Below are 21,965 nucleotides of genomic sequence, written 5' to 3'. Positions count from 1 at the left end.
TTCATGAGCTCTCAGTGCTGGATGTACACCATGGAGCTGTTCACTACAGTCCTCTTAACCAATGACTGAATGGACAGGTGGATGATGAAAACTACCATACAGACTCCTTACACCAGTCTGTGTTGAGAGGAGCTGAGGTCTAGCAGCAAAGGACTAAGTATGCAAAATACCTCAACTTTGTATTTTCTGCTTGTGATTTAAATAGTTAGTTGTCGCTATTGGTATTAACCTAGCAGATATGCTAAAGACCTTAAAAATGAAGTAGTCCTAAGTGGTATAACCTAAAATACTTTACTAATATACTAATGAGTCATTATTTCTTAAAGTCGAGTGTATTCTATTGATGTAACCAAAACAAACTGCACATATTTTTAAAATATTTATTAATATTACCACGTTAAAATACATAAGACTTATTGCAAGAGCGCAAATCCCTCAGCCATTAGCACTTTGTTGCTCCATATATCAAACTGCTGTCACACCGAAGACAGTGAATTCCAGCACTAGGATTGTATGATCCTGGGCTGCATGCAACTGTGGACAAAAAAAAAAAAAAAAAGGAAAAAATAAGGAATTTAAGTGATATTAATAAAGAAATATTTATATTTAAAATGTTCAAAATGCATCTTTATCTATTTGAAAAAAGATTCGATTTTTTTCAGCATTCTGCTAGTTGATAAAAAAAATTTAGATATTTTATACGTCATCCATTTATTACACCGTATTTTTCTCTTCATCACTTTTCACTCCGTGTACTTACAGGGGATACGTCCATCAATTACGTTTTAATGTGGCCTATTCCAATAATGTTTTAAATAAACTGCTATAGCTGCTTGTAATAAGTAATACAAACCAAAATACAGCTGAAATCTAATCTCTGATAATTATTAAGAAGTAGTGCAAAATAATACTTCAAACCAGGAATCAGTGTATGAAGCAGAACGAGTGCTCCGAATGGAACACTGTTTTCCTGTTGGATGGTGTTACACCATTTGATGAAGTCTGCACAGTCATGACTGCATCACAAAAGAATAACTCAGCATTATGCTCTTGGCAGAGAAAAGCAGAATTTGAGCTGTTTGGTTATGACAGTCCTGAATCATACTTCAGTTTGGCAATGGTAGCCTTTCTTTAGACTAGATCTTTAATTAACAGCAGTATTCAGTATGCAAAGGTAATTAAGACCTTCCTTCCTTTTTCAGAGTTGGAGCTTACCTGGTTATTGGGTTTTTTCCTGGCTTAATAATGACTTCTAATTTACCAGTGCACAAACTTTCAGCATTGATTTTCAGTATTTGGTTTGGTTTATCTTTGTTTGTTGAGGCTGGCAGGATTCACTTGATCCCCAGTGGCTGTTACTATCTTGCCTAGCATTTTTTGCCACTGCTATTGACTGAAGAGGGTTTTAGAGGTCTTACGAAATGTAAGAGAGAAGGAGTCCTCTGCAGATGATGTCAAAACCTTGCCTTTTTTGTACATTAGTATAGGCAGACCGAGGTGGCTTTATGGGAAAGAGAAAGCTTTACAAATACATGTTAACTAAAGCCATTTTCCAACCTTTCTGTCTGGAAAATCAATCATCTTGTGTAGCAGAGGAGTAATTCTACTCTTTTTATTGAAGATTATAGGCACACTTCTAGTAAATCCTTCAGAATTTTCAGTTTAATTGGAGCAAGGTAGATTTTTCTTACAATGGGATAAAAAGTTTATATCTCAGAAGTGTCATCTGTTTGCTATCTAGCAGAAAGCAGGAAAAAGGAATCTGAAGTAGGGACCTGTAGCTTATTTAGCCAGCTGCTGGGAAGTTTCTTTAATTGGTAAACTTAACTTGTTTCAATCTTTTTACTAATGGAAATTTCCTATTAGGATACCTTCACTTTTAAAGTATAAACATCTTAGGAGAATATTCTGTCTTTACAGCATATTGTATGTACTTGCCACTTCACACCTCACAGACTGAAATGCACACAACTTAATTTGTTCTTGCATCCTATAAGGTAACTAGTATTTTGCACTCTCTTCTGATTTTCAGGACTATTTCAATATTTCCTTGAATAATGTATTTCCTTTTGAACTTTCAAGTTACTATGTTTCAGTAATATAAATAATCACCATATTGTGAGAAAGAACAGAAGAAAAACCAAATTAGAACTGACTATTCAGTATCTAGTCTACTAGAAATACCACAGAAAACAGGCTCTGCAGAGTAATAATACAGAACAAAAAATATTTCATAAAGCTAGTACAGGGTATGATATCAAACTGGCTCTCCAGAGAAGCCCTAAGAAACATATGACATTTTGTACTGTATTAATTTCACAGCTGCATGGGTTGTTTTTTTTTTTTTTTAAAAAAAAAGCTAAGCAAGAAACAGAAAAATTACACTTAGACATTTTGATGACATGAACGTGATTCAGTTGCCTATGTTAAGTAAAATTTAATGGTGGATCATACCTCATGTAGCTGTTACCAAAATATTTAATTAACTTATCCAGGAATAATGTGCTTTATTTAAGATAAAACAGGGCTTTAAAAGCAGAAAAACACTGAAATTAAGATAAAATCATATTGAATTATTTCTAATGTAATGATGTTTGTACTCATCAATTCTGTTTATTCAAGACTGCTTTACAGAGGCAGAAGACTAAATGGAATTATTAATCAGCAGTAACTCCGTGTCTTTAAGACATTGCCTCTACAAAATCACTCAGTAAAGGGTTCTGCCCGAGGCTTATCTGGTACCTGATGAACAAAATTTTGATATGTTTTACCACCAGTGTTTTCTGCCACAAAGATTTCTCTAAAGACAGATACATCACACAGTGACTAATCAGGTTAACATGTTTAATTGACTAATTCAGAAAGAGATTTAGACTAGAAAATGGGAGTAGTAGGTAAGACAATAGCTCAATATTTAATGCCATTTTAATATAAAAGCAGGGGAGGAAAAACAAATGAGGATGCAATATGATATAAAAGAACATGAGACCGAAACATGGGGAAGAAAATGAATGCAAGTTCCAATACGGGAGACTGAGATTGCTAGATGATGCAGTAAGTGAAAGGGTTATATGCTTAGTGCCCAGTTGTGCATTAATGTGCAACTGTACAAGCACTGATGATGTAAAAGGCACTGGTAAGAGCTCATGTTAAATTCTAGTCACTCCTTTGCAAGAATATTAAACTCAAAATAGGGTATGTGAGATACAGGTTTGCTGAATCAAAACTCTCACTAAAGCAGATAGAAAGTAGTTGATGTGTTTTGATTGTAAAATAGGAGACAAAAAAAATCTACTTAAGCTAAAGGGCATTCTCCCCATCAGGACAAGTGAGTATGAACCTTCCATTAATTAATTTATATGGAAAGCTTGATCTTCTAACTACAAAACAAAAGTAGCTGAAGAGACCAAAACTCCCAAATAGTTTTAAAATGGACCTTAAAACTGTTTTAACTGGATTACAGGACCTGGTTCCTGCAACTACAAGGGAAACTACTGGATAACCCAAGAAACTGAACTCTGCTTACTTCCATGGAAGTGTGTTTATCTAAATGTTTCTGTGAGTAAGTGCATGTTTCGTAAAAAGCTCCCCCCACTAACAAAGATACAGGGAAAATATTTTCTTTTCTATTTAAGCAACAGATTTATTTTTTTTCCTAGGGATTTTAGCAAATCACAACTGATTTTCCCATGTTAGAATGGCTTCCTGAGAACTACTGCATGAAGTCTGAGGCATTGAAAACAAATGTAGAGAACCTATAGCGGACAGTAATCAGGCTGTATCAAACATGACCAAAATACTGAACTTGAGGTGGTGTAGTTCAATGAAGACAGTCTCAGGAAAAGAAAATGGTCAGTCTTCTAGGATGTGAAAAAGCTATTTCAAAGATAAAATTAACAGGATTGTTTCCAGATTTATTGAGACAGAACAAGAAGTAACAGGTATAAACTACATCAAGCAAAATTACATAGAAATCTTAGACAAATCTTAGACAGTCAAGATGTGCAGTACTGAATTATATTTCCTTGGAAGTCTATGTAGTCTTCTGAGGTTTTAAAGATTATGCAGGATACATCTGTCAAGAATAACTGAAGCTCAAGTCTTGCCTTGAGGTAGAGGACCCTTTCAGTTTACTGCCTATGATAATTGTCTTTTGGTTTCTGGGACAGGACATTACTAATTTTACCAAGAGGTCAACTAAGGAAAAGAGTGTGTGTTAGAGCATGCTGACAGAATGACATCCTCAGCTATGGGAAGCAGTAATCAGTCAAGTTTCAGGGCTGGCTGTTTCAGATTTTTGGTGTCTCAGATGTGAAAGCTTGCCCTTCTATCTGCCAAAGAGGTGTCTGTTACAATCCCAGCTGAACAGGGATCAGCTTCTTGGGTTGACACTGGTGTAGGGCTATGGAGTGTTTCTGCCTACTGCAGGAGGTAAAGGAGCATGGCAGCTAAGAAAACAGTATTATTTTTTACTATTTATGTTAAACAGACACCAGAGCTAAGACAAAAGTTGTGTTTTGAAGAAAAAAAAGACTACAAATTAGTTTAGAATATTCTGGGGGGAAAGCCCAAAAGAAGACATGTTTTTCTAAACTTGATGTTTAGAACATCAAGTAAGGTACATCTAAACATGTACCTTTCCTTGAAATCATGTGCAGCAATATTCTGTATTACAATAAATGTAATAAATTTGACATTTAGATATATCCCTTCCAGATATTTGTCACTTTTTGCTGGAAGACATGGATGAAAAAATTCAAGTTCCTTCTGATGAAGACAAGAAATTGGAAAAAACGATCACATATGGAAACATTTTCCATGTCCTGCAATTTGAGAGTTGTCTCTATTTTCTTCCATGTCCTTATTATTCCTTTTCAAAGTATATGCCATTCTGTAAACTTGTTCGAATATGTAATCCAGCATTTTCTTTCATCATTTCTAGGTGTGCAGGGAACCATCTCTGTCAAAAGTCTGACTACAGGTTTTCTCTCTATGTGTCTTGTCTCCCACTGTTCCCTTGAGACTTCAGGCTCGATATTTGGGAATCATATGAATAACCTTTTCTTGGGTGAAATGCAATCTGGCAAAGCCACTCTTTAAAGCACCAACCCACTCCTTAGCATCTAAGGAGGGTAATATCACTCATTTTAATATCAGGATTGACAAAAATAAAATTACCAGAATTCATTCCCCCTTTCCTTATTCTTCCAAATGGGTCACAAATATTTACAAATTTAACTTCATTTGGCAAAGCTATACAGAGTGATTATTCTACCTATTATTCTTACTTTATTTAGATCTGGAACACAGCATTTAAGTTTGTAAGTAGATGAAAGCATTGCATTATTATGCCCCCTTTTATAAATTTATGAACAAAAATAATTGTCTTGCTTGTCTCACCATAAAACAGCACTTGAAACATATATTGTCAGATTACAGATTTTCCATGCTAATTCCAAAAAACTCCACTGCTATCTAGAAGTCTGAACTTAATCTCATGGATTTTAATTTAAATCAGTCCTTAGAAATTGTGGGTTTGGTTTGAAATCTAAATCAACAAGGTCTTACAAAAGTTCTACCCAAGAACTAACCTGATCTAGTACTGGTTACCTCGACAGACTTGACAGGATCACACCCCAAACCAGTATGGCATAACAATATAAACTTAAACTGCAAAGTACCGAGTTCAGTCAGAGCAAAACCCATTGTAACAGTATTTAGTACTTTGTACGATAAATGAATTTGTCACTTACCACAGCACTCTGGACAGTCTGGATGTATTACAGCATTCATTCCATACCCTGGATAGCAGCGATCAACCCATACCATTTGCAGAGTTCCTTCAATGTAGTATATTTCAGGCAAAGGTTCAGAACTTTTCCTGCTAACTTCCACTTGTTGCTTAAAAAATTCCTCTATAACATGTCTTGCCTAAATTGAAACGAATAATATTTTTTCAGAGTCTTTGATGGAAAGAGGTCAGAATACAGGAAAAGACAAAAGAATGTGAGTGTTAGTTAAGATTAGTTAGGATTAAGATTTAAAAGATTTCCCACTAAATCTTTTGATGGTAGCTAAATGGAAACAGGAGGACAATCTTATATTCCTGGATATGTTGGTTTTATTTTAGATAAACCTTGATCACTTAATGCAATGTCTTTGAAAATGTTTAGGATTATACAAATAGAACTTTAAAAGCTAATCCATGGCAATTTTGCCTACATTAGATATCTGTGGCCCTACATCAATAGCCGTGCAGCTTTCCCATCTATATAGGTACAATTATGTAGGTCCACTTATATTTCCGAGATACTTCCATCTTTATTAGCTATTTCTGTTCAGTAAAAAGGAAATGCCAAAGGTCTCCTGAAGCAAAGTTTAATAAAGGGATGATTATTATTCTATCAATCAAATATGATCACGGAAGACTAATTCCTTCACTCAAGAAGATGTGCACAAATACAATCCTAGATAGGAAAAACATTCCTTTCAGTCAGCACAGAACCAGCAGCACAGAATCACAGAAATACTAGGACGCAAAGGAGCTCTATTCCATCTCATCTACTCAATCTCCCTAGGCAAAGGCAATGTTTATTTTAAAAAATCCTTTATTTTCTCTGGAATTTTGAACCGTTTTTATGAAATGTCTTCTACTGGAATATTAAAGATTTTAAGTCATAGTAGTTAAAATTAAAAATGTGACCCCTAACTGGCTAAAATATATAAAATATGTAACAGAAACAAGACCCATTAGTAATCTGACAAAATCTAACAGTAAAAAGCATCAGTGCTTCGTATCAGACAGTACTTCAATTGTATATGGGGATTAACTGCATATATAGAAAACTAAAAATAAAAAAAACCCTTTAATAGGCTTGTAAGGTTCAGTACACACACAAATTGGCAAAACCAAATTTATTCATGCTCTTTTAATTCGATTATCTTGTCTGTATGAAAAAGATGAACTGTGATCATGAGCTTTCTCCACAAATTTAGGGATTTTTTCAGAGGCCAGGAAGGAAGCTGCTTAATGAGTACAATGTTATTTTAACTTTCCTCATGCCTCTGCTGGGATCACAGAATCATAGGATGTTGTGAGTTGGAAGGGACTGAGAGTCCAACTCCTGCCTTACCATAGAACAATCCCAAGATTCAGACCATGTATCTGAGGCCCTTGTCCAAATGCAGGCTTGGGGCCATGACCACCTCCCGGGGGAGCCTGTTCCAGTGCTCCACCACCCTCTGCCTGAAGAACCTTTTCCTAATGTCCAACCTAAACTTGCTCTGGCACATCTTCCTGCCATTTCCCCTGGTCCTATCGTTGGTCACCAGAGAGAAGAGATCAGGACCCACCCCTCCTCTTCCCCTTGTGAGGAAGTTCTAGACCATGATGAGATCTATTCTCAGTCTCCTCTTCTCTGGGCTGAACAAACCAAGCGACTTCAGCCTTTCCTCATACGGCTTCCTCTCTAAGCCCCTCACCAGTTTAGTGGCCTCCTCTGGACACTCTCCAGTAGCTTTATATCCTTTTTGAACTGTAGTGCCCAAAACTGCACCTAGTACTCAAGGTGAGGCCACACCAGTGCAGTGTAGAGCGGGACGATCACCTTCCTGGACCAGCTCGCCAGGCAAACTTTGTTAGCAGTCCTTCAAGCCCTGTAACCAAGTCACTGATGAAGACATTAAAGAGCACTGGCCCCAGGATGGATCCCTGTGGGTTCCCGCTAGTGACCGGTCACCAGCCCGATGTAACCCCATTGACTGGAACCCTTTGAGCCCGACCCATCAGCCACCTGCTCACCCGTTGCACTGTGTGTTTATTCAGCTGCATGTTGGACATTTTGTCCAGGAGGACACTGTGAGTGATGGCATCCCAGAGCATGATTTGCATACCTGCTGTCTCTTGGTATTACTCCTGTACCTCCTTTCTCCTTTCCCCTTTAAGAACCTCTGAATTAACAGTTAACCTAGTAAGCAAGACTCTGGCTTCTAGTTCTCTACTGTAAAAGCCAAATGCCTTCAAACAGCTAAAATTCTGCCAGATCAATTATTAAATCACTCTGAAGTGATGGAAAGGTACTCCCATTGCAAAACAGCATGTGTCATATTTATAAGATAGCACATGTTTCAAGTTTCCCGATTGTCTTGCTACTTTTCATGCCCTTAATATACTTTCTTTATATAGACTGATAGCGTGATCTGCCTTATCCATAACAACAATAGAACATTAGCAATTTGAACTGATACAAATTTTATATCCACTAAAACTTTTATATAGATTTATTAATTTACTAAACAAAGTATGTTTCATTTATGTTATTCTACTTTATTGTCAGAGTAGCTCATTATGTTAGTTGCCTTTTTATTCTTCCATCTACTGTACCTTGTTTAGTCTATGAGATGCATCACAAGCACCTTGCTGACATAGTCTGTTCTCTTTTTCTCTGTCTAAGGAAGTAACTGTAACAAAACAAAATGTGTTTACAGAACAAAGTAAAAAATGAAATAATTTTTTTTTTTTTTTATTTACTGGTTCAAGATTCTTATCAGTTCTGATGCAAGTATTTAGGACTTTTAACCATATTACAGATGTCTAACTTACAATGTTTTAAAGACATCTAAGAGATTGCCCTTCTTATAGATATTACATGTCTATGTCTAATTTTCAGTATACTTAAATATTTTATGGGAACTGTAATTTATTTGTAAATTCTAATGGCAAGGAAATGCATAATTCTGGACTCTTCTCCGACTTATAAATATCTGAATCTTTTCCAAAGAAATAAACTACTCCCTCTGTATTACCTGCCTGCCATTGTGGTTTTATTAAGACTCAAGTTTTAAAACAGTCATCCAGGAACCCTAACAGAAAGTTTCCGGCTGTTTTTGCAATGGACTCAAGTTTTCTCTCAAGAACAATCAATCAGGGCAATATCTAATGCTTTTTTAAAATTTTCCCTGCTCCACCCCTGCACAAACACATCAGTTTCTGAGCCTTTACATTCTTGTAGGAATACCTGTGACACATAGAACCAAAGAAAGACTTCAAGTATGGACTGAAGAAAAAGCGGAGTTCTGTTTCAGTAATCCATTTGCATGGGTCCACATTCCTTATCAACTGACAAGTACTAACATGGGAAGGCCTGGGAAATAGTTAACTAAGCTGCTGGACTGCTCTCCAGAACTGACATTAGAATAAGCTGCCATATTAAGAATAAAATTATCTATTAACATGTGAATTTAACTCCTTATAAGATTTACCTACTTCTGTCATGGAAGTAATTCTGAAACACCAAATGCTACTTAGAAATCAAAAAATACTTTCTAAGACTTCAAGCTATTTAAGAACATGTAGTTTACCACTGGGTCATATCAAAGTTCACATACACCTAAATCTCTAACTGGAGAATTTCTCCTTTTAATGCTCAAATATTCTGTAAAGCCTGCACAATAGCTAAATCTCATTTATGTAGTTTCAATAACTTTAGAATTAACCTTAACTAACCATGCTATCAGTAATGAGACTCTTCAGATACATCAGTGCTATCCACTACAAATACAATTTTCAGAAAAATACAACTGACTAATAGTTTAATTGGTTTCATAAGCAATTATATTTCATTTTCAAGAAAATTAAAATTGGAAAGTGGGAAGTGGAAAATGAAGTATAATTGGTATACTTTGTTCAGAAAGGCATCTTTTCAAATTGCATGTCTCGATACATAGTGACTAATACAATACATGAAAACAATGACCTTTTTAGAGCTGAAATAATTAGAATCAGTAAATTCAAGAAAATGTTGCAGATGTTTGTATGTACATTCATCTCAACAATTATAAATAGCATCTCTTCGGGTTTTAGATATCTCTTAATAGCAGAACATACTTCAATGAACTGAACGTAGATTGGGACTGTTTCACAGGTCCCTTCAGACCTAACTCACAGCATAAAGGAGTTGAGAGTTTCTTTTCATATGGTTGCAGATTTCAGAAGGAATAATCTGAGAAGAAATCTCAATTAAAAAAATATTTCCTTTGGATTGACATGACACTGAGATTTCTGGCTTCCACAGATAATGCCTTTAGTTAAAGCTGGTAATGGAAACATTTTATGGTAACAAATTCATGTTAAAGTGAAAATGTATTTTTAATAACTAAAATTTATCACAGGAGGATAAGTAACAAAGGCGCTGTGAGGTCTTCATTTAAGCATAAACTCATTTATGTATAAACACGCCCAAATATCAGATACAGAGTTTTATAATTATTACAATACATAATCACACTCAGTAAGAATCCTTAAATATCCCATAATTTGGTGACATCTTCCAAAACCATCTAATGATTTGCTTTAAATCAAGCCAACTCAATATTTTTGGCAACTCAGTTTTACCCAGGTCTCCTCTAGGCTCCTTTTGTTTTAAAGAAATGGAAGATTATGAAATCTCCCTCTTTTATTGTTGCCATTTAAAGAAGGAAAAGTACTGAGGTTCATCTCTTTAGTTCTTGAAAAACAGACATCCAGTCTTTGTCATTTGGAAGCCGTTTATAAATAGCAAGACACATCCATAGAGTGATTTAATACACCTGCTGTAGGTGGTTAGATGAAGGTAATCCGGGGAGTTACAGAACACTCTATACCACCTTCCTTCCTGTGTTAGTCTGCAGCGAGGGATAATGTTTTATAACACAAAATTTAAAACATCAATCTATCCAGAGCTATATAAAGTTCTAAAGCTCTTCTGAAATAATGTAAAATATACAATTTTGCATAGATCAACTGTCTTTTTGATATTGACATGAATTTCACATGCAATGCTTTGAAGCATTTTTACAATCAAGAAACTTTATTATTAAACACTTGCAATACTTTCTGCATATAAGTAGTAAATACATTCCATTAACTATAAAAATTCCAACCATTCTTTAAAAGCAAAGCAGATTTTTTACCTGAAAATGTAAAGAAAATTTCATTCTGTAGACCTCCTCTCTGCATTTTTACATGATGGCATTCTGACTTAATTAATGTAACCTCACAAAAAAGCTCAGCGACAAGTTTCCTTAGTATGCGAAGCAGTGCTTTCTCAAAAGAAGTATTATGAGAACTGTTGCAGGGGGCTGCGTGATACTGGGCTGTGAACTCATAATAACTTTTAGGATCAGAATAAGCTGCAGGAAAAAATATGGAAGAAAAGTAATTTATGTATTTGAAAATAAAATTGTCAGTTTAAATCCTTAATTTATAAACAAAACCTATTTTGCACCCCCAGAGAATTTGTAATGATGAAATAGCATATGCTGGGCCAGTAAGAAACACTTAAAATATTTTTACAAGTCAACATTCTTATTTATAGCCATAGGTAAGTTTTACAATTTATTATGGCAGTTTTTTAATTTTAAAACCAACAGAAGATTAAAGTAAGGGGATCAGGATTATGAAAACTAATGTTAATCATACAAAATGCTCTTTAGTATGTGACACAATATTTCACCCCACACACTATGGCCATTTATAGTAGTATGTTATATATATTTTTAATCAACTATCACAAAAATATTTTAAAGGGCTTAAAAACTGAATCCTCTTCCCCAGAGATCAATAGAAGACTAATAAGATGAACAGGAATTCCTTCTCTGTGAGCAGAAGAAACTGAAACAGCTTTCATATTGGTATGAAATTTACTTTTATGAATGGATCAACTATTTCACCTTTACTGCAAAGCTAAATGCACACCTGGGCTTCTTTTGCAAATAAGCTAATGTACCATAAAATGTATGTTTCTAGTTATTTCGTGATAACCATTCTACCTACCCAAAGATGAAGATCAACAGAGCACAATGTTAAACAGAAAACAGGAGTTAAAGAATGAAGAACAGGGGTCATGGTGTGGGTATAATCACAGAAAGGATAAGAGGGCAGCAGGGAAGAAAGAACAAAGGAATGGAAACTGAACCAGCTGAAAGAAGAAGCAGAACATCCAAAATATGTTGCCCAATTAAGACAGCTCATTAGATCCTCTACCTTGCTTTTGCCTCCCCCATTTGCTCTCCCTTGCTGCTGCATATTCTGGATTTTTTTGTACATATGTATGAAACTTGAATTTTGTATGCTGACATTCAGATTGGATCCTTACTGACGGATGTAAGTCTTCATTACTGAAAACTGTAACATTTTCCAACAAAACTGTTTCAAATAAACTTTTTCCTTTCCAGCTCTGTCAAGCAAGCTAGCTGCTAAAAGTCATTCTGTACGAAGGCTACTGTGCCAAAGTAAAATTAATTTACAACAAAGGTTAATTTAGGTTATTGTGCTCTACCATGTTTCTAAATGATCACTGGTACGCATTTTAAATTCAAGATCAGACACAGTTGAAGGCAATACGAGCTCTTGCCAACATCTCTAAAAGAATAAAGTATCTTTTAAAGAAGAAAACGAGAGCTAATAATGAATAAATGACATTGCCTTTACCATCTTTCACTTTATCAAAGTCTTTTTACCTGCTGACAGAGGAAATGTAATCAGAACAGGAAAGAATAAGCTACAGATATTACAACATTAAATGATACATACTTAAAAAACACAATAAGGTAATAATTAAGGCATTAATGTGTGAAATAAATCCATACGGCTGTGCTAAAATTAATCTCATAAAGAATAATTAAGTTTAAAATTATACTATTTTAATGTTATTAAGGATTACTGCCTATTCAATTTGTTACATTTCATTATGCTTTATCCTTCTTTTTTAAAAAGAACTGTATTAATAAGTTTCTCAGTCAGCCACTAAGCTTCATTTAAGGGTCTGTAAATTACATTAAGTGAACTGCCTAGTAGTAACTAATATTAAAAACAATTTACTAGAGAAACAGAATGTCTTTATCTCTGCAAATTAAATTCTAAACAAGCCTACTTATTTAAAAATAGCAACACATATTTTAAAAATTGAAACTTTCTTGAGGCAACAACACACTTACCTGGATTGATAACTTACCATAAATAAGATATTTTATTATGAGCTTTTTATCAGGTTGCATTGGTGTGAGCTTATAAACAATGGAACAAGTGTAAACTCCACTCAGGTTGAAGCGTCTCAATATTAAAGTTCCTGCTGGTGATATTTGCACACTGCTATTTTCTAGTAAACACAAAAATGAAATAAATTTAGTTGTCATCATGAGAAAATGCAGAAAGTAAAGGTCCAGCTGGTTATTTACTGCTAAGCTACACACAAAATAATAGTATTATGGATTCAGCTGAAGTCACAGAACTCGGAAACTGAAGCAGATTGGGTGTCACTCAGTTCAGCATTACACAAATATGCCTTATTGCTGCTGTGTTGTTAAGTACTGGTTGACAAAGCAGTCCTAGAAACCTGGTTTAATTTTCATTTCAGACATCTATTGTTCTCTCCAATAACCACTTCCAAGAGCAAACAACTTCCAGAAAAAAGGGACAAAGTGGTCAAATAATCTCTTTTTATACCTCTATAAAGTCAAACTGACTACTAACCTTTCAGTCTTCAGGAACTGCCTCTTGAATTAGCTGCTGGTTGTGTTTAACATGCAGTAAACTTCAAAGTAGGCAAGACAGGAAGTTCAAGTTAAGCAACTATTGTATAACAGACTTTCCAGAAAAATTATATGTATATGCCAAAATGAGCATGTATGTTTAAGATTGTAAAATAATCCTTCTCTATAGAAAGTTATACATTGTTATAGTGGCCAAAGTCTTAACACAGCTCCTTAGTTCAAGGCAGAGACAAAGTACGATCCAAATTCCTCAAAGGACAAATCACGAGCATGGTTCTTTAACTAGGTTTTTAAAGAGAAAGGAAAGCACTGCTTAAGGTCAGATTTGGGCACGGATTATGAGCCATACCGTTGTCCCATGTGGCCTGCATGTGGGTTATGTGATAACAGTTGAGTCCCTTCCTGACTTGAAAAGTCCTTAGGCAGTAACAATATAGATAAGTATTTCTCAAATAGTAATACGCAGCCCATCTTGCCGGCAGCTGTCAAAGAAAACCTTGGGAACCACTAGGTGAGAGTCAATTATAATAGACTTCAAGGTAAAATCAAGGTAAAATACTCACTTTGATAAAATATTATGAGAATGGATTTTTGTTTCCATTTTCCGATGCCAAAAGAAAAAAAAATACCATCCTAAATAATTTAGAGCTTTTACGTAGATGATGGAAGCTCAGACATGTAGTGTGGTGCAAAAACATCATATTTTTAGACTGAAAAAAACAATGCTAATAAGGACATGAGATCTATACTACACACATCTTAGGGCTTTTACTTCAGACCAGTCCTAATCTGTTTTTATAGACTGAGCACACATTATTTCTCAAAGCAAACCTTCCCAATTAGCTTCATACCAAAGGAATTCAGTTTGTGCACTCAAAGACTAGACCATGATCCAAACAAAATGTGGTAAGTGGGTACGGTCAAGCAATTTGCTTCAAAACCACACTCCTACTGAAACTAACATGTTACTGTAGATGCACACTGATTTTCCTGATATGCTATTTTAAGAAAGATATTGGGAAAAAAATAGCCTGATTGAAATGCATCTTTTTACATATTTGGCAGGAGGATGTAGGACAATTTTGTTCCTCAAGAAACCATTTCATCTTTTAATTAACTTAATTTGGTCATATATATCAGTGTGTTTAAAAAACCAAATCAAGTGCTGGTTAAAGAGTACTACTAAAAAGATTGAAAGTGCAAACTCTTGGACAAGAATGGTTTGGCATTCTTTATCAGCCTAGGCTCTTACATTAAAAGCACACCATCTCTCATTTTTTGGACGATGAAAAGGTTTTGAATCCGATGATGAACTACTCAGGATACTAAGTCTATAAACTAGGATATTATTTGCTACTGCATGCTGGAATAGCTAACATATTAACATTGTCAGAAAAACAGCATAAATTTAAGAACTATAGTTCTGATCTTTGGCATATGCAACTGCCCTTTGTGAGCCAAAAGCAACAACACCCTTAGTTGGCTGGATGGCTGCACCACTTTTAAAGTGTATCAAAGACAGCTTTGCTATACTTATAAAAGGCATTACTGAACTGAAAAGATGACAGGAAGTCTGCAAAAGACAAAAGTTTGGAAATCCAGTGAAGAGACCTGGTCACAAATATTTTTTGAAAGTACATCAGCAGAAATAACAGTAAACAGTAAACTGTTCTTCTGATGGGTTGGGGATGAGTCACTGAGTTTATTATAGAATTGTATCCTACCTCGAACAATGAATGCTTCGTGTACCAGAAAAGATCAGAATTTTTACATAGTAACCATTAATTATTTTAATGGTATGTCTGTGTGTAATGAATCTCCTTTTGGATCATGAAATCAAGAGCATGTCATGTTGTTGGGTTTATTTTTTTGCATAGTGTTATAAAAGAGATCACATTTAAAATGCCTTGCTCCATGGGATTATCTGGATGAATACTGCCTACTCAGATGAATTTGGGTTCACAAATCAGACTGTTGGCTTTAAAATGACATTTTAAAAGCCATGCACCTTTTTCTTAAATCTAATATTTTTTTCCATGTTATTCCTCTGCAGCAGGTTTAGAAAGACAGGTGAGTAGGATTTCAAATCACATTTTGTGATATGAATTACATTATATTATTTAATATGCCTCTATTACATGGGAGGCATTTCACATGCATGATGGACAAAAAAGCAATGTGATGAAGTTCAGAGGTTCCCTGGAGTCAGTGAAAACTGGCATGATTTAAAGCAGAAGTTATTTTTTAATTCATTATAAGAGAGGAAGCTAGACCATGTCCCAGGATCCTCATGAATTAGAAGGATGCAAAGCAGAGTTATTCCTGTGAGCAATATGTTATGGAGATTAAATCCCTTAACTTTCCATACCCTTGTATAATTATATTTAAAACTAAGTGCTCCTATATTTTCACTTCTCTGTTTACTAAACTTAAAACCAATAGATTGATTCTCTTTGCAGTTCTTTCAGTGCAAAAAGTTACTCCCCATCCTCCCACCCCATCTCTTACTCCACTTGCTTGTACAGTACAGCAACTACTGTATTTTGAATTTATATATTAAGAACAAAAGTAAATGACAGCAGAATCAGGCCAATGGAATTTTCAGAAACAGATTTTTTTGACATTTAGAAACAGCTATCAATCCAGATCATAAATTCTAATCTTCAGATTAAACTACTGAGGATGCTCCAAATTAATTATGCAATATATAAAGATGTCAACATAGGTAAATTCAGTGGTGAATTATACATGTGCAGAAACAAAAGCTATAGAAGGTTATATACCTTATAAAAGGTATATAAGCAACTTGAGGTCACCTGAAAAGTTTCTTAGGAATTAAACATACTCTGTTTTGTAGTCCAGATTCTGACAGTCTCTCGGGAAACATGTGTAAATCAGGTATCAGTTATAAGGATAGCGTGAGTATACAGATACACACATCTACTAAAAACAGCTTCATATTTCTTTGGATTTTCTTTCCTTCCCTCTCAACCAAAGAACTGTTTGATATACTGTGGTGGCTCCACCCCTTTGGTTTGCAGCCAAACACAGCCTGCTCTCTCACCCTCCCCCCAGCCTCCAGGGAGTAGGGGAGAGAATTTAAAGGAAAATGGCAAGAACACTCACAGGTTGAGATAAAAACAATTTACTAATTGAAATAAAATTATAATGCTAATGACAGTAATAACAGAATATACAAATGAGTGATGCACAGTGCACAGTGCAGTTGCTCACCACCCGCTGACCGATGCCCAGCCTGGGCCAGCCAGTGATCCCAGAGCCCAGACAGTCCCAAAACCTCAGAAGAGTGAGCCCGAGCGATCCCCGAGGGAATACTCTTGTCTTCTGGTCAACCCAGGTTAATATACTGAACATGTTGTGATATGATCTGGGATATTTCATTGGCACATCCAAATGCCAGCTTTGGGTTTTGCTATTTACTTCACTTCCAGTCCTGATGCAGCTGTGAACCAGCCAAACACCTTGACCTTGAGTTCCAGCAGGAACTAATAACATTAGTACTTTATCAACATTTTTGTCATAAAAAATCCCACACTGAAACTAAGACACAGCTATTCTAACTGCTAAAAAGCAAATTAACTCTATCCTAGCAAAACCAGGACATATACCAATAGTAGGTTTTAGAATATCTGGTGCTTAGCTTGAAGTTGAGAGGCGGAGTACAGTATTTAATTTGTCAGTTGCTTTGTTTTACAAAACTAAAGTACACACTTTTTCCAGTCCTATGAAAGGATTGTCACAATCTTCTGACACAAATATTCCTTCTATGCATATATTAGGTGCAATGTGTACGAAAAGCAGTAGATTTCCAGTAAATACACCAAACTAGAACAGGCCTATTCCAATATCTCCTTTCAGAAATAAAGATTGAAATGCTTTCTCTTTTTTGTTCTATTTATTCAGCACACCATCAAAAATGCTGTTTTATGCAGTAAAACTTTAAGATCCAGAACATGAGTCAATTGTTTTTTAAAGTTTTTTTCTTCCACTTAAAGTATATTTTGAAAAAACTTTTATTCTCAACCAGCCTAACAGCTGTTTAAAAACCTCAAACTACAATTTCCAGATCTTAGCACAAAAGTCACCATGCTAAGTGAAGAAAAATGACTTGCTAATTTTAAAGTTGTAATGATTTAAAATTACATTTTGTGCAGTATTTAAATTTTCATTACTCTTTCAACTGCACAAAAGTGGACTGGAACTATTTGTGAACAAAGTTGCTTGTTCAAAAGATAGAACTGTTTTTTAATGGCTACAGAAAGCAAAGTATTTAGTGCTCTTTGAGAGCTTCTACTGTAGTCATGATGTTTGATGAATACAGCTAGACAGACTTTTGGGGCACAAAACACCTTCCTAGGGTGTGTGTTGAGAGCTGGTGTGCCAGAAAGAGAATTTATTTTTCTAACTATGACAGACAGTGCAATGAAAGATAAGCTTTCTTCCTACATATTTTATGCTTAAATAATTGCATTTCTTTTGAAGCGTTCCAAGATGTAGTATTTTGTTAGTCTTTTCTAAAACTCAATTCACAATTCTCCATTTCCACTGAAAGGATTCTTTTCTTTCCTCCAACCACACTGAAACAGTATAAAATAGTGTATGAAGCAAGGTTTATGAATCCCAATTTCCTACTGTTATGGAGATTCACTATGATAGGTATTAGAAGACTAACTAGTCATACTAAAACCCAGATGATTTTTACCACTTTGAGAGGATTACACCTGTCCTAAAAGGAGGCTGAATGATCAAATTCTTTTACACAGCAAACATTTAATGAGCTAGAAACTTTAAATAGTTTTTTTTCTGTTTATACTTTGTTTTCTTTGAGTAAGAAAAGAAAAGAAAAGAAAAGAAAAAAGAAAAGAAAAGAAAAGAAAAGAAAAGAAAAGAAAAGAAAAGAAAAGAAAAGAAAAGAAAAGAAAAGAAAAGAAAAGAAAAGAAAAGAGAAAAGAAAAGAGAATGTGACAACAGCCCTAGGAGACTAAAAAGGATCTTTGTGGTATTCACCCAAAATTGTGGTGGCTTAAGCTGAAGTCCTCTCATTTCTGCTTTTTAAAAAGAATTTTTATAAACCCTCTCTAATCCCTATATGTCAGGAAAACTCAAGTTTTCTTCTCTTACTGAAATGTTTTTTACTGGCCTGCTGCTGATTCCAGTACACCTGAAGTTGCCACAGAGCCAAGAAACTCTGCCACCATAGCTTTTTTGTTAGTGAACCAAGGCTAACATAGCAACTTGGGATACTGCTGAAGCAATCCGCCCAAAGAGATTTAAACCTGTCAACTGGAAGGAGTCTGAGCTTCTGGGACAGTTAGGGAGCTGGAGCATAGGACAAGAGGCAGAGGAAACGGGAATTTTTACCCTAGAGAAGTCTGAGGAGGGAATTGTGGTCCTTCACTACCTGAGGGGAGATACAGGGAAGAACAACCCAAACTTTTTAAGAGGTGCACCACAAATGTACAAGCAGCAACAACGACAAGTTGTGATAAGGGAAATTATGATTGAAAATAAGAAAAAAAAGAGGAACAGGTTGCACAGAAAAGATGGAAAATCTCCAAGGATAGAGATTCTCCAAACTCTAGCGGTCAAGGCCCTGAGCAACTTCATACGTAAATGTAGCCTGTCACTGAACAGGCAGTTGGGCTAGATCACATCATGCATCATCCTATGATTCTATACTTGCAGAGCACTCCCCGCTGTCTCTCAGTGCAGCAAATGTCACCCTCAGCCTCTGTTGCACCCAACACTTCTGGCTCCCTCTAGTACTCTTTAGAGATGGCAGTATTCTTTAGAGATCTGAAAATATGTTCTGCTTTGGTTATCTTACTCCCTTCTTGCTGAAAAGTGGAAGTTAATTTATACAATATACATACAAACACTCATGAAGTATCCTCAGTTACCTCTCCATTTACATTTCCACCTTTAATAACCCTCATGCTGCTTTGGGGGGTGAGTGGGTTGGAGAGGGTGTGGGGGGACATATAAGAAAATAAATCCTTACCTGAAGAAAGACCACCACCTGGTCCATTCCACTGGAATATTGGATCAATCAGTTCTAAGTTTCGCAGATGATTTGTAAGACATAAAATACGTGGACTGTTGTGATTCAGCTTGACATAAACTTTAACTGAAAAAAAAAAAAATCATTAAGATCAAGTATTTATTAATGGTATCCTAACAGTGAACTATATCAATTTCAAGATGGTAGTTCAACAATAATCTTGGATGGAGTTCTAATTTTGGGACTGATTCTGTTATCTCTACCATCAACATGAAATACAAAATAGAGAGCAGGTTTGTTTTCTCTGGGGCGGGGGGGGAGGGACTAGTTCTAGGCTTATCTGTTTGTGTAAACAAGAAGTTATATAACTGCAAAACACACATGGAGAAAACTATGGGGAAGAATATTACCAAAACCAAGCCAGCGATGTGCATTTAGAGAAAAAGCAACATGACTAAATACATGGCAATGAGGAGCAGCAGTCTTTAATTTTATTTTCAGATTCTCCAATAATTGTTTTGTTTAAAGAGAAGATAAAGTGATGATATTATATTCTGGAGTTAGATGGATTTAACTTAGAAAGCAATTAATTCTTATATCTTCTTTTGTTGTAGAATATAACACAAATTTCAAGTCTCAGGCTCTGTGCACATAACAAGATGAAGTCAGAACCTACAGTGCAAGAAAGGAGCATTTCAGAGCAAGAATCCTACGGCCAGGTAGAAGAGTCCATAGAACATACTTCTTTTTATAACAGTTACAAAAACCAACTACCGTGGTTTCATAAAAATTGTTTGTTTGAATTTAAAAAAGCCTATGAAAAATAAATTCCAATGACAGAAATATAAGCTGTGGGATAGCCTATTAAGTATACAGAATTGTAATTAATTAAGTCAGTACAGAATTGTAATTAATCAAACAACTTTAAACCATTTAAAACTATTCAACAACAAGGGATATGATAAAGAAGTGCCTTTTCTTGGTCAAAACAATATTTTCACTAAAATTTGTTACATTATGTTTAAAGAATAATACCTGGAAATATGTCAGATCCCACTATTTTTAAGCTATTGTGTCTTGGCCCTGCACTTCTTAAAAATCTCTTTGAGGGCTGAACTGTTAAAAGATAAAACAGTGACATTAATACAACTATTTAATTTATCTGAAAAAGCAAGCAGCATACTTCAGGTTAATCCACACCCTTTAATAGATTTGTTCATCCATGCACGTTATTACTTGTCTAATGTCTTATAGAACACATGACTCTCATTAAGGCAACAAAAAACAATGACAAAGGCCTGATACACAAAAAGCATCCTTATTCTAAACAGCGCTTAAGTTTAGACTTAGTTTTAAATATATTCATGTTTTACAAAAGAACTGTCACATTTTAAATTGAGACTGTTGAAAATAAGGATAAAATTTAGCTGCATTGTTACAATACCCTCAGTCAGGATGTCAACCAATGTGTATAATGATCATCAACAAAGTAATGAGTCTGGGTTTTGTCAGGATTGTGATTTTCTTAATTTCCCCATGAAAACAAACATAAGGTATTTCATTGATAATTTCACTTGCATTTCTTCCTTTTTAAATAGAAATTTAAAACAAATTCATAAAGTTTGCAAGGTTTTGCAAGACACGAAAGGCTTCTGAAAGAAAATGGAAGGATCTTTCAGGTAGGCATTCTAATACAAGTCAGATCTGAGTTTCTTTTACAGAGTTTCCAGAGATACAGAATTAAAGCCAGCAGAAAGACAACGGCTATTAGACCTCTCAGCATTTTGTGTCCTTTGTCTCCACCTCCTGCTTGGAAAAAAACATGGGCTACTGGGAGTTAAGGCATGCTTGTGATAAGTAAATAACAAAGGAATAGAAAGCCTTGAATACAAAAGACAGCAATAAAGTACTGAACATATCATCAGTAGCAATTATTTTATGAAGATTGGCTAAACAATTATGTGGCACCAGATCAGTGCTTGTTGCTAACTTAGGTTCACTATTCCAAAACTAAAGGCAACAATAAATACTTTGGTAAACTGGTTATAGATTAAGGCATTTATTGGGGGCAATGAAAGTGGGACTGAGTCCCAGCTTTGTTTTGATTTATCTTGATTAAGCAATAATGGGAAATTATCAATTCACCCCATCTATTATACAAATGGTAACTGTACTCCTCTACAAAGTTGTTAGAAAAAACAGAAGCAAGGCAGATTCTTCAGCTATCAGGACAAGATAATCAAGGTAAGTTTAAAGAACTGCCTCTGTTTCTCATTTCAGAATGTAAGCAGAGTACACCATTGAAAATACTTAGGAATTAGGAAGAAGTAAAACCTTGCTTGAGAGAAAAAAACCTGAGATAAGATAATCGTAAGAGTAGTCTCATATATCATGGATTTCTGGGGTTACCAGT

General features: G+C 35.1%; 1 protein-coding gene across 1 annotated transcript; it reads right to left on the bottom strand.

Moving 5' to 3' along the window:
• Positions 1–442: 442 nt before the first annotated feature.
• Positions 443–20,668, bottom strand: ZPBP (zona pellucida binding protein; the record flags this gene model as incomplete). Its single annotated transcript, XM_010164489.1, has 7 exons — positions 443–534; positions 5,754–5,931; positions 8,384–8,460; positions 10,951–11,169; positions 12,993–13,136; positions 19,553–19,678; positions 20,588–20,668. Coding segments are annotated over 7 exons (917 nt in total), but the record flags the coding sequence as incomplete, so codon positions are not given.
• Positions 20,669–21,965: the final 1,297 nt, after the last annotated feature.

Source organism: Antrostomus carolinensis, unplaced genomic scaffold (genome assembly GCF_000700745.2).
Source record: "Antrostomus carolinensis isolate BGI_N321 unplaced genomic scaffold, ASM70074v2 scaffold12153, whole genome shotgun sequence".
NCBI classification, from domain to species: Eukaryota; Metazoa; Chordata; class Aves; order Caprimulgiformes; family Caprimulgidae; genus Antrostomus; species Antrostomus carolinensis.
Note: the sequence above shows the minus strand (reverse complement) of the source record. Positions and strands in the feature narration are given on the sequence as shown.